Consider the following 15837-nt stretch of genomic DNA (forward strand, 5'->3'; position numbering starts at 1 on the left):
AAGACGTTCATCAGGTTGAGTCGTTTTCCAACTACGCTATGTGATCAAAAGTACCCGGACACCCCCAAAAACATACGTTTTTAATATTAGGTTTATTGTGCTGCATGTAATGCCACGTACTCCATATCAGCGACCTCAGTTGTCCATAGGCATGGTGAGAGAGCAGAATGGGGCGCTCCGCGGAACTCACGGACTTCGAATGTGGTCAGCTAATTGGGTGACACTTGTGTCATATGTCTGTAGGCGAGATTTGCACACTCCTAAATGTCCACAGGTCCACTGTTTCCGATGTGATACTGAAGTGGAAACGGGAAGGGACACGTACAAAACAAGAGCGTACAGGCTGACCTCGTCTGTTGACTGACAGAGACCGCCGACATTTGAAGAGGGTTGTAATGTGTAATAGGCAGATATCTATCCAGACCATCACACAGGAATTTCAAACTGCATCAGGATCCACTACAACTACTATGACAATTAGGCGGGAGGTGAGATAACTTGGATTTCACGGTCGAGCAGCTACTCATACGCGGTAAATACCAAACGACGCCTCGCTTGGTAAGGAGCGTAAACATTGGACGATTGAACGGCGTAAAAACGTCATGTGGAGTGACGAATCATGGTAAACATTGTGGCGATCCAATGGCACGGTCTGGCTATGGCGAATGCCCGGTGAACGGCATCTGAAAGTGCCAACATTCTCAGGCGGTGGTGTAATGGTGTGAACGTGTTGTTCATGGAGGGGGCTTGCGCCCTTTGTTGTTTTGCGTGGCACTATCACAGCAAAAGGCTACATTGATGTTTTAAGCACCTTCTTGCTTCCCACATTTGAAGGGCATTTCGAGGATGGCGATCGCATCTTTCAACACGATCGGGCACCTGTTCATAATACATGGCTTGTGTCGGAGTGGTTACACGACAATAACATCCCTGTAATGAATGAACTGGACTGCAAAGTGTCTGACCTGAATCCTAAAGAACACTTTTGGGATGTTTTGGAACGCCGACTTCGTGCCAGGCCTCACCGACATCGATACCTCTCCTCAGTGCAGCACTTTGTGAGGAATGGGCTGCCATTCCCCAAGAAACCTTCCAGCAACTGGCTGAAAGTATGCCTGTGAGAGTGGAACCTATCATTAAGGCTAGGGTCGGGCCAACACCGTATCGAATTCCAGGATTACATCGTACATCGTACTTCCGTTAGATTATGTCTCCAGCAACGATTTCCTTCCACTATCTACTTCTTCTAATACATGAACAAAAAACCGTTGGGTCAAAAACGTCTAGGAATGCACAGTAATAGGCGCCTTCTCCCGCTATCACATCACGTATGCACCACAAACGCATGAAAGCGATCTTCTGGTTTGCCCTGAAATACAGCCGAAAAACGACGTGAAAGTTGCGCACCGCGTGTGAAGTCGCTAGCGAACGCGGCCGCGGTCTTGAAGACGGTCCCTCTGTCTGTCCTCAGCGAAACGGAATTGCCTTCGTTAGGAGCTCGCCGGCTCGCCTTCCTTGCGTCCCTTTTGCTCTCCTTTCTGTGTGTCGCAATGTCTTACGGGCTCGGCTCGCCTTGGCAGCACGACACTCAAGCGCAGAGCCGAGTGTTAAGCGAAACGATCCTCGAATGCGGCCCACATTTAGGCGCCTGTTTCCTCTTACATTATCTCCTCGCCAGAGTACCACTGCAGATGCACTCAGCTCTCAGATCGACACTTTTTCTCGGATGAAACGTGCAAAAATTGCGAGTGGTATTGAAAATTGTAGGCTGACAAACGGTGAAACGGAAAGTATGCGAAGCATAAATCTGGAAGACGACGTCTACAGGTGGGAGATTTAGAAGAAAGAATGAATCTTTGACCAACAGAATAATTTATACATAAATCAGATTAACTTGCGGTTTTCGCAAAAGAGTTCCGCTGGATCGGTATAGACTACACTTGTTCCAACAGCCTAGCATTCCTGTAAGGCGTATTTTCATCCACAAAATACCTTTGGTATTTTCCGTAGCGCTAACATTGTGCATATTGGTTTGTCTCATGCAGCTACATCTGAAGTTGAAGAAACTTTCCTTTTTTACTTTTGCTCACTGAAAAGGAATGTTACTTGGTGGGGAATGAGGATATACATTGAACCTCCAAAGAAACTGTTACAGGCGTGCATATTCAAAAACAGAAATGTAAAGAGCCAGAATACGGCGTTGCAGTTGGCAACGGTTATATCAGACCACAAGTGTCTGGCGCAATTGCTAGATAGGTCACTGTTCCTACAATGGCAGGTTATCAAGATTTACGTCAGTTTGAATGTGGTTTTATATTTGGTGCACGAGCGATGGGACACAGCATCTCCGAGGTAACGATGAGGTGGTCATTTTCCCGTACGACCATTCCACCAGTGTTCCGTGAATGTCAGGAATCCAGTAAAACATCAAATCTCCGACATCGCTGCAGCCGGGAAAGATCCTGCAACAACAGCTCCAACGACGACTGAATAGAATAGTCCAATGCGCCAGAAGTGCAACTCTTCCGCAACTTGCTGGAGATTTCAGTGCTGGGCCATCAACAAGTGTCAGTGTGCGAACCATTCTACGAAACATCATGGACATTGGGTTTCGGAGCCGAAGGCCCACTCATACACACTTTATGACTGCACGATACAAAGCTTCAGGCCTCTCGTGTGCCCCTCAACACTGAAATTGGACTGTTTGATTTTCTTTTGCTTTAGGGCGCAAAAAACAACTGTGTTCATACGCGCACAAGTCAAAACTATAGAACACTAACACAGAGAAGAATTAAACGACTATACTTCAGTCCCAACTGACAGTATAGAAGACAGCTAAAAACAGGCAAGTGGAAAAAGGGATAAAAAAGACGCCATACAGAAACAGAAGTCCAAAACTAAAAGTTAAATGGCCTTCGCCACATTGCTTCGACGGTTAAAAAGTAAGAAGCGGTCGACAGCCCACGCCTCATTCGGTAAAACTGCTGGTAAATCAGACAGCAAATCCAATCTGGAACGTAAAGGGTTAAAAAAAAAAAAAGGGCATTCCATCATGAACTGGCGGACAGTTAAAATTTCGGCGGAATTTGTGCAAAGTTGTGGGGTGGTGCCACTTAGGAAATGACGATGTCTAAAAAGGCTGTGCCCAATACGCAGGCGAGTTAAAATAATCTCCTCCCGGCGGGAGGGCCGAGAGGATTCTTCCAAGGCGCTGGGGGAGGCTTAATAAGCCGAAGACTATTACCGTGAAGGGAAATACCATTGGTGATGCCAAAGGGACACCACCTTCTGACAGACGGCAACGCTAAGATCATCGGAGGGATATAGGTGCTACTGGGCTGAGGTACGAGGACTGCAGCCTTGGCAGCAGCATCTTTTTTCCTGGCAGACCGACATGACCAGGAATCCACAGAATCATGATGCTGGCTCCACCGTGAGTGAGCAAGTGACAGTATTCATGGACCCGCTGCACTAAGGGATGGGCAGTGTACAGCGCAAAACGCACATAGACTTCGAAGGGCCTTCAGTGATCAGAGGACACAATTGAAAAGGCTGTGTCCCTTGATGTACACCGTGCCCTGATACAAGTTGAAGAGCTCGCCTGTAAATACTGAGGAGTGTGCCAGAAGCCAATATCGAAATACGTGGGAGCAAATGACGAAGGCACACCCCACCCCACGGTCAGTCCGAGAGCCATCAGTGTAGACAAAGGTACTATTGCCAAGTTCCATGCGAAGGTCGTGAAACTGAAGGCGATAGACCGAGGATGGAGTAGTGTCCTTAGGAAGCGAATGAAGGCCAGCGTCAAAATGGGCCGCTTCACGAAGCCAAGGTGGTGAAGAATTCACACCAACTGGAAAAGTTTCAGGTAATGTGAAGTTAAGCCGCTGTAGCAAGTGCCGAAATCGGACTCCAGGAGGTAACAGAGAAGAGGGACGAGCCCCATGCTGACGATGAAAGGAAACATGAAAGGAGCAGGCATAGGAGGGGCGACCACGCATGGCTGATAAATGACATGCAATCTTGCTGAGAAGAAAGTCACGGCGGAAGGACAGTGGTAGTTCAGCAGCTTCAGCATACAGACACTCTACCGAGTTGGTGTAACTGACACCCGTGGCCGAATGGATGCCATGATGGTGGAGAGTGTTGAGATCGCGTAAGAGAAGTGGGCGTAGTCGTGTTTCGAACGGACAAGGGACCAGTACAAACGGAGGAGGATGGTTCAATCGGCATCCAAGGAATTACCATTCAGGACACATAGGACACTGAGGGACCGCATACAGCGGGCTGCCAGGTAATATACATTGGCCGGCCAAGAGAGTTTCCTATCGAGCATCAGCCCCAGGAATTTTGTAGTTTCAACGAATGGAAGTGCAACAGGCCCACGATTTGCCCCGCCAGAAATTCATACAGACCACATAGTGACACCGTAAAACAGCTGCACTCGCTCGACAGTGTATCTAAGGTGTTCATCCTGACCGGGTTGCATCCAAACACGTCTCCGACGGTTGTCTGATTGAAGGCATATGCAGCACTCATCGGTGAAGAGAGCGTGATGCCAATCCTGAGCAGACCGTTCGGCATACTGTTGGGCCCAACTGTACCGAGTTGCATGGTGTCTTGGTTGAAAAGATGGACCTCGCCATGGACGTCGGGAGTGAAGCTGCGCATCGTGAAGCCTATTGCGTACAGTCTGACTCATAACACGACGTCGTGTGGCTGCATAAAAAGCATTATACAACTTGGTGGTGTTGCTGTCATGATTCTCCGATCCATAATCCGTAGGCAGAGGTCATCCACTGCAATAGGGGCCCTTTGTCAGCCTGAGCGAGACATGTTATCGACAGTTTCTGTCTCTCTGTATCTCCTCCATGTCCGAACAACACCGCTTTGGTTCACTCCAAAACGCCTGGTCACTTCCCTTGTTGAGAACCCTTCTTGTCTCAAAGTAACAATGCGGACGCGATTGAAGGTATTGACCGTCCAGGCATGGTTGAACTACGGAAAACACGAGCCGTGTACCTCCTTCCTGGTGGAATGACTGGAACTGGTCGGCTGTCGGGCCCCCTCCGTCTAATAGGTGCTGCTCATACCTGGTTGTTTACGTCTTTGGGCTCGCTTAGTGACATCTCTGAATAGTCAAAGGGACTGTGTCTGTGATACAATATCCACAGTCAGCGTCTATCCTGAGGAGTTGGGGGAACCGGGGTGATGTAAAAGAATTTTTTGATGTGTGTACTAGTTACTACGAATAGTATGTTCTTAGGTTGGCTAGTACGCCCATGTACATGTGGCACAAGCAAGTCACTAATGTTTACTTTCCCCTGTGCCGCTGGTCAGGTATTGTGGATCTGTGGATGTACAACGGTTAGTCTACGCTGACTGGCATTTTCCATTTTGCGGCGCAGTTACAACTGTACAGAAAGCATCAACTTTTCTGATGTTATTGCTTGAAAACGGTTAGACATAGAGAAAAAACACCTGAAACAACTTAGTGGGTGCGTATTAAGGTACCGGTTATCAAAATATTTCTACCTAAACCGCTAACACTACGTATATTCGAAAAATTAAGCTATCATATTTCCTTGACGTATAATCTTTTACATCTGTGATTTCGTTTCGTTGAGAATGATGTGTTGAGTTCTACCAACAGGGACTGGAGTCCAGTCTCGTATCTGGTCAGTTTCTACGTAAGTTCGAAAGTTTTCAATTAACAATTAACAATCAACAATTTCCTGAATCTAAGGAACATGATATCAAACTTAACACCAATGGTACGATGCTTCGTGTGGACAGACTCAGGTTACATAAATGAGTAGATGAATGAGGATCCGAGATGCAACAGTCACTTTGGATTTGGAGAATTAATTCTGACGTTACATATCATGAAAGCAGGAAGGCTTCAGGAAATTCATGACTCGTTTGTAGTACATTTTGACGTAGAAAAAGTATCTTATAACAAAAAAGGTGAAAGAAGTTTTGAAACCTTCAGGACAATAGGTATAGCCTACAGAAAAGCACAGGTAATGTACACAGTGGAGTGGAATAGTGTGTACACGGCTGAGAAAGGCGAGATATGGACATAGTAGGGTACACCACTGTACGAGCACTACAGAAAGCAAAGGAAAGTCACGATGATTAAATTACACAGTTCATTGCCATGAGCTGTTGCATTGTATTGCGTTTTAATCACTTTACTGAAAATTTACCTCTACTCTTCCATTAATATCGAGGAGAGAACGTACGACAACCCAGAAAGTTCTGTTTTAGAAAATATGACTCTGCTTGTATTTCATGTGTTAACATACGTTGTTTGAACTAAGTGCCAATTAGTTTGGTGACTCAGGATCTGCTGCTCGTAATGGTTCGTTAGACGCTATTGTGTATCCTGTTATTAGATGGAGTACAGTAAGAACACGGCACACTAGTAAGATCATTACATTCTGTATCAGTTAGTTCTGTACTATATCACTGACAATGTAATGTATACTTCTGTGCAGTTTTATACACACACACAACGAAATTACTACACAAGAAACGATTCTGTTATTAAGACAGCTTGCTTTCCTCTCCTCTTGCCCATGTGTAAATTATACTAGGTAACATTAGGTGATGGGCAAAATTAAGACTACGTTTCATTATCAGTGCTAAATGTAAAAAAATATTTAATATGACTGCAAACCGTTTTCATCTATACTAACGTTACAAAAGTTCTTTCAGCAGCAGATGCTGACAAGTAGATAAAAGTCCATTGAACAGGACATACATGTAGAAAAAATTATCCGGTTTTTGTCCAACAATAGCAGACAGTAGTTCCTTTTGTCCTTCTTTTCTTTCGCGGTATATCAGTGACCACACTAACAAAAAAATGTAACAAAATATCTCAGTTATAAGAAAACATTCATCATGTTTTGGTTTCCAAGCTTTTGCTCTATAAAAACAACGTTGACGGAAAAGGAAAGCGTTATCTTATGAATACCTTGTGTGAACACTACCAAAGCAGATACGACAGTATTTTCAGGTCTGTGAGGTATGTTCAATAGACATTCACCCTTTGCACAACTGTTTTCAGTGTTTCAAAGACAGTTGAACCGTTTCCTACAGCTGAAGAATGGTGTGACTCCATGGTGGTCGTAGGGCGTGTCCATGTTACAGAAACGTTTCAACTAAGGATTGCAACACAGCACGCCCGGAGGACGTGCACAACTAATTGCCAAATTTCAGGCTCTGAGAAGGTTGCAATTATGGGCACAAGAGACATGGGAACATCAAAGTGACAGGTCGCGGAGACAGTTGGCTGTTGTGTAATGACTCTAGAAAGAGTGCTGACGAAATAAGCTGAGGGCAACAGTACGGTGTGGACATCCACAGTCCATTCCACAAGAACCACAGCACGAGTATATCGTATAATTGCTGGACTGGCTTTCAAGAGCAGAGGAGTGATATCCGTCGAAGTTTACAACCAGAATGTCACCAGGAACCCACCGTCAGACATTAATGGAAGATGCGTTGAGATATCAACTGTAGACGTCGTTTAGCACTGCCTAGATATGACAAAAACTTACATGTGTGAAGCCATCTTCAAATGGAACACCGACAGACAGTCTTTGTTCTTCAGCGACGAGTCTCGATCCTGTTTGTGGCGTATGGATTGGTTCCATTGTGTCCGTTTACAACCTCGTGAAATGTCAAAGGAAGCAGCGATAGTTGAGAACAGTGCCTCGGGAATGGTAGACTCCTGGAGTCATGGTGAGGAAAGAATGGATCTGGCAGTCGGTAAAGGGAGGCCTAATGCTAGCCAGTACTTGATGAGAAAGATAAAACTTTGCTTCATACATTTTGTGGCCAGTGCACGAGGCACCGCAGTGTAATTTACACCGGAAATACTTCGTACGGGTCCTTGACTGGCCTACCAATGCTCCCAATTTATTACCCGTAAGGCATGTTTGAGATGGGATAGAAAATGTAAACTTTCATACCAGGTTCTGATCTGAAATACTGATGAACTGACGTAGAGTGTGATTCAGGCAAGATGAAATTCAGACGCTATTTGCTTCTGTGATAAAACACCAAGAAAGTGTATTCGTGCCAGTGGTGTCACACATGATGCTGATGTTAAAGACAATCATTTTCGAAAGAAAAGAATGTTTAGTCTTTTATTAGTCCTGTACGATGAACCTCTCCGCAAATTTTGACAAATGTTGGGAAGGCTCTATATGCTGTAACACTTTCCATCTCTGTCACTATACACGCGTAAGGCGTAAGGCGTTTACACTTTCCATCTCTGTCATTGTACCCGCGTAAGGTGGTAAGTTTGGTCTTTCAGGTAACACAAGATAATAACTCGTGGTGATTGCGTCATCTTCGTACGAGATACTACCCGCTAGTAGTATCGGCACCACACCTTCCGGAACTCTTTCGGGTAACTGCGGCGAGCCATCTTGATAGTCCACATCATGAGGTTCCGCTCGTCACGCGAGCAGCCGCGGCACCGACCATGCAACGCGTCGTGTGCATTGTCTGCAACACACGAACAAAGTCTTTGAACGCTATCAAACTATACACTTTAGGAATTGATGGTATGATGGTAGGTGAACAGAAATTTAAACTCCACAGTAGAACAAATTAACAATTAAACAATTGAAACAGTGAAATTATAGGTATTTGTTTTCTGGAGTGGATAAATGTGGTATTTGTTAACTGCGGACAGCTGAAGACGAGGTAGAATTGTGGAAGGGCACAAAAGACAGTCACGACTTTCAACCAGGGCCGAGGTCGCACAAGCGATAAGTGACGTAAGAAAAATGAGATCAATGGTGATGATGGAACAACATCCGCCACAATAAAGTGGGGAGGCGACAAGGCGGTGGACAAAATGACCAACGCCAAGTAGCAGATTTGGAGAACACAGAAGTTACCTAGAGCTTGGACGAATCTAATCATAGAGCCAATACATGAGAAGTGTGTCCAGAGCGATGCAAACAACTACAGAGGATCATCACTAGTAGAAGTCAGATTTCAGGGTGCTGTCGAAATTCCAGATGAGAGGAGAACAACACACGGAAAATAGAGTTGGTGTCTATCAGAGCTATTTAGGAAGAAAAGAGTATGTGTGGAACACAAATATGCGGTGAAACCACTGATGGAGCATAGGGCTGTAGAGATCAAAAATCCAATAATAATCTTACGGAGTTTACGAGGGTTCCTTCAAAAGACAGACACTTGGAAGGAACGTGTGGAACAGAAGACACAACAACACTAAATGTGAATTAGTAACAGACTGATGATCATAGATATTACGTCCCATAGTGCTCAGAGCCAATTAGTAACAGAAATGCTGACAGACATGAATCCAGTAGTAAGTAACATTCAGAGAAGCAATATCGGAAGTGTGAGATTAAGATCGGTGTACAACAAGAAGACAGATTGACACCAGTTATGAATAAAAACAATACCAATCGCCGTTATATAGGTTTATTTCTAGACAACCAGTTTCGACGTTACACTAAGTCATCTTCAAGCCAAATATGCTCCAATCCAGTAACCTTTGTGTTACAAATATAGCACTGCCTTTATCTGGTCTCGTAATAGCTATTGCGTGCATACGTGCTCATTGGACAACAGTCAGCAACTATGTTCAATGTTCAATGCATATGCCCCTAACAGCTATTGCGAGACCAGTTAAAGGCACTGCTATATATGTAACACGAAGCTAACTGGATTGGAGAAGTTTCGGGTTGAAGATGACATAGTGTAACGTCAAAACTGGTTGCCTAGAAATAAACCTATATAACAGCGATTGGTATCCACCAGAAGATAGAGTTACGTTCATTAAATGACACCAGTTACGTTCGTCGTAACGATAGATGAAGTGATGAGACCCAAGAACTATAAATGAAACAAACGCGAATATCACAGAGGTACTTGTGGGACAAAAGTGCAGTTAGATCCGAGTGGACCGCCTTCCTCTCGCTGACGACTTTGCGATGGTAAGTTAGACGGAAGAAGACACGTCGCAAAATTCGACAGCGTAAGCTGGGTACCCAGAAAGATAGGACTGTGGTAACGAGACGAAGACATTAAATACCACTGGCGATTGGAAAACACTGAAGGAACCACACAGAGGGTGGATACATTAAAATACCTGGGAGAGTATGTTGTTGTTGTGGTCTTCAGTCCAGAGACTGGTTTCGTGCAGGTCTCCATGCTACTGTACCCTGTGCAAGCCTCTTCATCTCCGAATAACTATTGCAACCTACATCCTTCTGAATATGATTGCTGTATTCATCTCTTGGTCTCCCTCTACGATTTTTACCCTCCATGCTTCCCTCCAGCACTAAATTGGTGATCCCTTGATACCTCAGGACGCTTCCTACCAACCGACCCCTTCTCCTAGTCGTGTCACAAATTCCTCTTCCCCCCGATTCTATTCAGTACCTCTTCATTAGTTACGTGATCTACCCATTTAATCTTCTGTAGTACCACATTTCGAAAGCTTGTATTCTCTTCATGTCTAAACTGTTTTTCGTCCATATCTTTCTTCCATACATGACTATGCTGCATACAAACACTTAGAAAAAAATTGCTGACACTTAAATCTATGTTAACAAATTTCTCTTCTTCAAAAACGCTTCCCATGCCGTAGTTGGTCTACATTTTACATGCTATATACTTCGATCATTAGCAGTATTTTTAATTCACAAATAGCAAAACTCATTTACTACTGTAAGTATATTATATCCTAATTAATACTCTCAGCATCGCCTGATTCCAATTAGATTACATTCCATTATCCTCGTTTTCCTCTCGTTGATGTTCATCTTATATCCTCCTTGCAAGACCATGTCCATTCCGTTCAACTGTTCTTCCAGGTCCTTTGTCGTCTCTGACTTACAATTTCCTTTGCTGCTAGCTCAGTACACAGACTGAATAACATCGGGGATATGATATAACCCTGTCTCAATCCCTTCTTAACCATTGCTTCCCTTTCATGCCCCTCGACTCTCGTAGCTATTTCCTGTAGAAATTGTAAATAGCCTTTCCTCCCTGTATTTTACCTAAGTCAACTTCAGAATTTGAAAGAGTCAACATCGTCAAAATCTTTCTCTAAGCCTACAAATGCTTGAAACGTAGGTTTGCCTTTCCTTAACTGTTTTCTAACATAGGTCGTAGGGGTAGTATTGTCTCGCTTGTTCCAACATTTCTACGGAATCCAAACTGATCTTCCCCGAGGCCAGATTCTACCAGTTTTTCCATTCGTCTGTGAAGAATTCGTGTTAGTATTTGGCAACCCTGACCTACTAAACTGATAGTTCGGTAATTTTCACAATTGTCAGCACTTGCTTTCTTTTGGATTGGAACAATTGTATTCTTCTTGAAGTGTGAGGTAATTTCGTCTGTCTCATACGTCTTGCTTACCTGATGGAAGAGTTTTCTTATGGCTGGTTCTTCCAAGGCTTTTAGTTGTTCGAATGGAATGTTGTCTATTCCCGGGACCTTGTTTCGACTTACGTCTACCAATGTTCTGCCAAATTTTTCATTCAGTATCATATCTCCCATTTCATCTTCATCTACGTCCTCTTCCATTTCCATAATATTGCCCTCAAGTACATTGCCCTTGTGTAGACTCTCTATATACTCCTTCCACTTTTCTAATTTCAGTTCTTTGCTTAGGACGGGTTTTCCATCTGATGTCTTGATATTCATACATGTGGTTCCCTTTCCTTCAAAGGTCGCTTTGATTTTCCTGTAGGCGGTATCTACCTTATCCCTAGTGATACATCCTTCTACATCCTTACATTTGTCCTCTAGCTATCCCTGCCTAGCCATTTTGCTCTTCCTGTGGATATCATTTTTGAGACGTTTGTATTCCTTTTCGCCTGTTTCACCTACTGCAGTTTTATATTTTATCTTTTCATTAATTAAATTCACTACCTCTTCTGTTACCCAATGATTTCTACTAGGGCTCGTCTTTTCACCTACTTGATCCCCTGCTGCCTTCACTATTTCATCTCTCAAAGCTATCCATTCCTCTACTGAATTTCTTTCGCCAGTTCTGGTCAATCGTTCCCTAATACTTTTTCTGAATCTCTCCACAACCACTGGTTCTTTCAGTCTATCAAGGTCACATATCCTTAAATTACTACCTTTTTGTAGTTTCCTCAGTTTTAATCTACAGTTTATAGGCAATAAATTATTGTCAGAGTCCGTAAATGCCCCTGAAAATGTCTTACAATGTAAAGCCTGTTCCTAAATCCCTGTCTTACCATTATGTAATCTATCTGAAACCTTCCCGTTTCTCCAGACCTCTTCCACGTATGATTCTTAAACTAAGTGTTAGCTATGATTAGGTTATGCTCTGTGTAAAATTCTACCAGGCGGCTGCCTCTTTCATTCCTTACCCCAAGCCCATATTCACCTATTACTCTTCCTTCTCTTCCTTTTCCTACAATCGCATTCCAGTTCCCCATGACTACCAAATTTTCGGCTCCCTTGATTATATGAAATTTCATTTGTCGCATCACACATTTCCTCAGTCTCTTCACCATCTGCGGAGCTAGTTGGCATATAAACTTTTGCTACTGCGTTAGGTGTTGGCTTCGTGTCTATCTTGGCTAGAACAATGCGGTCACTATGCTGTTCGTAGTAGCTTATCCGCGTTGCTACTTTTCTATTCATTATTAAACTCACTCCAGCATTACCGATATTTGCTTTTGTATTTATAATCCTGAAAGCCTCTGACCAGAAGTCTTCTTCATCCTGCCATCCAACTTCACTACTTCCCACTATATGTAAATATAACCTATCTATTTCCGTTTTGAGATTTTCTAACTGACATGCCCGATTAAGGGATCTGACATTCCACGCCCCGATCCGTAGAACACCAGTTTTGTGTCCCCTGATAGTGACAGGAAAAGAAGGTAGCAAAGAGGGAATAACAGAAATGATGATGAAGAAGAAGAAGAGTTCCGCCTTCTGTTTGAGGTATACAGTGAGAAGAATATATCTACAACCGCAAAATCGGACACTAAAAGACAATTGTGAGGAGTATGGTACTAGATACAGTTGGGACGATAACAATAAGAATAAATAAAGGAGAGCGATTAGAGAAAGAAGAGAAAAACACTGAGGAAAATAAGAAACACAAAAGTGATGCTGAGAGGTAGCTACTAAGATCTAGGGATATATGATCATGATGAATATGGATACGACGAAAATGCTAGGGGAAACAACAGGAAGGGTAAGAGGAAATGCAGGATCTAACTGTGTTGTGGAATAAAGAAAGCGTTGGCCGAATTTGGGATGAATGTGAAAAAGAAGAAAAATTGGAGAAGCAAGTACTTACCGACCAATATGCCACATATCGGTGTCAGAGAGGATACAGAAAAAGGATAGTCACCAGCATAACAAAGAAGGGAAGAAGATACTGCAAATCTTGGAAGAAGAATGGGAGAGAAGAGGAGGGATGATGTAAAGGTTTTGGGAGGCTGCCTATGGTTCTATGAAGGCCGTAACGCAAGAAGAAGTTTTGACGTATACAGGATGCCTCTCTTACGAGTCATTAGCCGCATTTTCTCTGGTGTTTTAGCACATATTTACAATTTCGTTTGTGCATTGTGTAGCTGGTAGCAGATCAAACAAACAGTGCTCTTCGCGTCATTCATTTGACGTCTAGCGTCGACAGAATGCGTCGGTTTGCTCGCCATGACAAGCAAAATGATTTTTGAATTAGAATTGGCATTTTACGTGGAATTTTATGTTGGAGTAGTCTGAAATTAGTCTAGTGCGACATTTGTATCTATTGACGGGGACAGTAAAGCTCGAAGACCAACCAGTACTCCAGCAGGGCCAGCGCCGCACTGCCCGCGCTGACTGCTACCATAACACAGAAGCGATGCTCACTTGCAGTCCTGATTACTGAAGAAGAGGAATGTATGTGAAATATTATGGGACTTAATTGCTAAGGTCATCAGTCTCTAAGCTTACACACTACTTAACCTAAGTTATCGTAAGGACAAACACACACACCCAGGCCTGAGGGAGGACTCGAACCTTCGGCGGGACCAGCCGCACAGTCCACGATTGCAGCGCCCCAGACCGCTCGGCTAATCCAGGGCGGCTCCTGATTACTCTTCGCGTTTTACTGCATCTCTTAATACATGTCGATACAAAGAATATCGCACTAGATTAATCTGGGACCACTCTATCGAATGGATCCATAAAGTTCCGGTTGACGAATAATTTTGTTTGAAATGGGAAATACCGACGCTTTATGTTGACATCACGCGTCGCATGAAAGACATGACGAGCAGTAAGTGCCTGGGATTATTCCAGCTACACAGAGCAAAAACTAAATCCAGATATCTGCCGGAACACCAGAGATAAGGCTCCTGACCTCTCTTAGGGGAGACACCCGATGTAGCGGACAAATCGCCAAAAATTTTATCACTCAATACGAAGAACACACGTTCACAAGAAGTAATAAGAACATATGGACATAAAAAGTAATAAGACAGCAAATGATGAACGTATAATCAGCACTGGTCATACTGAAAGTTTTGTTTCCGATGTGTACAGAAAATGAAATACCGCACATATGATGCTGGAGGGAACTGACGAAGCTATGCGTTACAAAGTACTGTAACAGATTATCATATTGTGGTGTTGCAGTTCTTCTTGTTATGTACGCGCTTGCTACGAAATAAGAAGAGAAATTCCGCGTTATGCAAGACACCTTTTTTCTTCCACCCAGACATGTTTCAGCACTTTTTGTGCTATCTTCCGTGGGTTATTTTATTTATTTATTTTTATTATTACTTTATTTATTTATTTCATTTTATTTTTATATTTTTAATTACTTTATTTTTATTTTTGATTATTTTTTTTATTTTTTTTTTAAATAAAAATAACCCAGAAGATACTTCAAAAAGTGCTGAAACATGTCTGGGTGAAGGAAAACAGAAAAAAGGTGTCTTGCATAAGGCAGAATTTCTCTTTTTGTACTGTAATAGACTTTTTTCCTTTGTAAGATAGATTTGAATAGCACCTTATTCATCTACTGTACATCATTGTAATGCTGATTTCTTATGACAGATGTTTTACCGATCTTTTACTATACAGATTCTACATTATCTGTAAATGTATATTTGTTGTTAAGTTTTATATAATGTCACTGTTTTCTGCTTCACTTGCAAGTAGCGCTAAGGGCCATTACAATAAAAATTATCATCTATGTAATTAAGCTGCAGATGGCCTTCAAAAACGAACTATATACAGATGGAGTAGTTTATCAATACCCTAGGTATGTTATTATAACGCAGAGGAAGACAGTTGACGGTGTCGAGTGAGAGAATTGTTGATGAAAACACGTTTACGAATGTACGTTTTCCGTAATGGTAGGGAGAATATGTTCTTTGAGTAGAGTTATGGACAGTGACGTGTGGAGAAGAAGCAGATAGAGATATGAAACTTCCTGGCAGATTAAAACTGTGTGCCCCACCAAGACTCGAACTCGGGACCTTTGCCTTTCGTCTCCTACCTTCCAAACGAGGTGAGTCGTGCTTCGGTAGCTCAGATGGTAGAGCACTTGCCCGCGAAAGGCAAAGGGCCCGAGTTCGAGTCTCGGTCGGGCACACAGTTTTAATCTGTCCGGAAGTTTCATATCAGCGCACACTCCGCTGCAGAGTGAAAATCTCATTCTAGAGAGAGGTATGATTATGTGTAGGTGTTACTTCGCAGTAGTTATGGAAAACTGACGGAAAGGGTGTAATGGCATTGCTGTAATGAGATAATAATATTTTTGGCAGAACATCAGGTTTTTAAAACATTCGATGCAGA

At 43.1% G+C, this 15837-nt stretch overlaps 1 protein-coding gene across 2 annotated transcripts in view; it reads right to left on the reverse strand.

The window, feature by feature from the left end:
- Window positions 1–6385: 6385 nt before the first annotated feature.
- Window positions 6386–15837, reverse strand: part of LOC126281468 (uncharacterized) — a 40944-nt gene continuing 31492 nt past the window's right edge. For both annotated transcript variants that reach the window (XM_049980462.1, XM_049980461.1), the window contains exon 3: window positions 6386–8520. In XM_049980462.1, coding sequence (XP_049836419.1) covers window positions 8384–8520 — 137 coding nt within the window. In that variant the 3' untranslated portion in view covers window positions 6386–8383. The remainder of the gene's footprint in view (window positions 8521–15837) is intronic.

This window comes from Schistocerca gregaria, chromosome 7 (genome assembly GCF_023897955.1).
Source record: "Schistocerca gregaria isolate iqSchGreg1 chromosome 7, iqSchGreg1.2, whole genome shotgun sequence".
NCBI classification, from domain to species: Eukaryota; Metazoa; Arthropoda; class Insecta; order Orthoptera; family Acrididae; genus Schistocerca; species Schistocerca gregaria.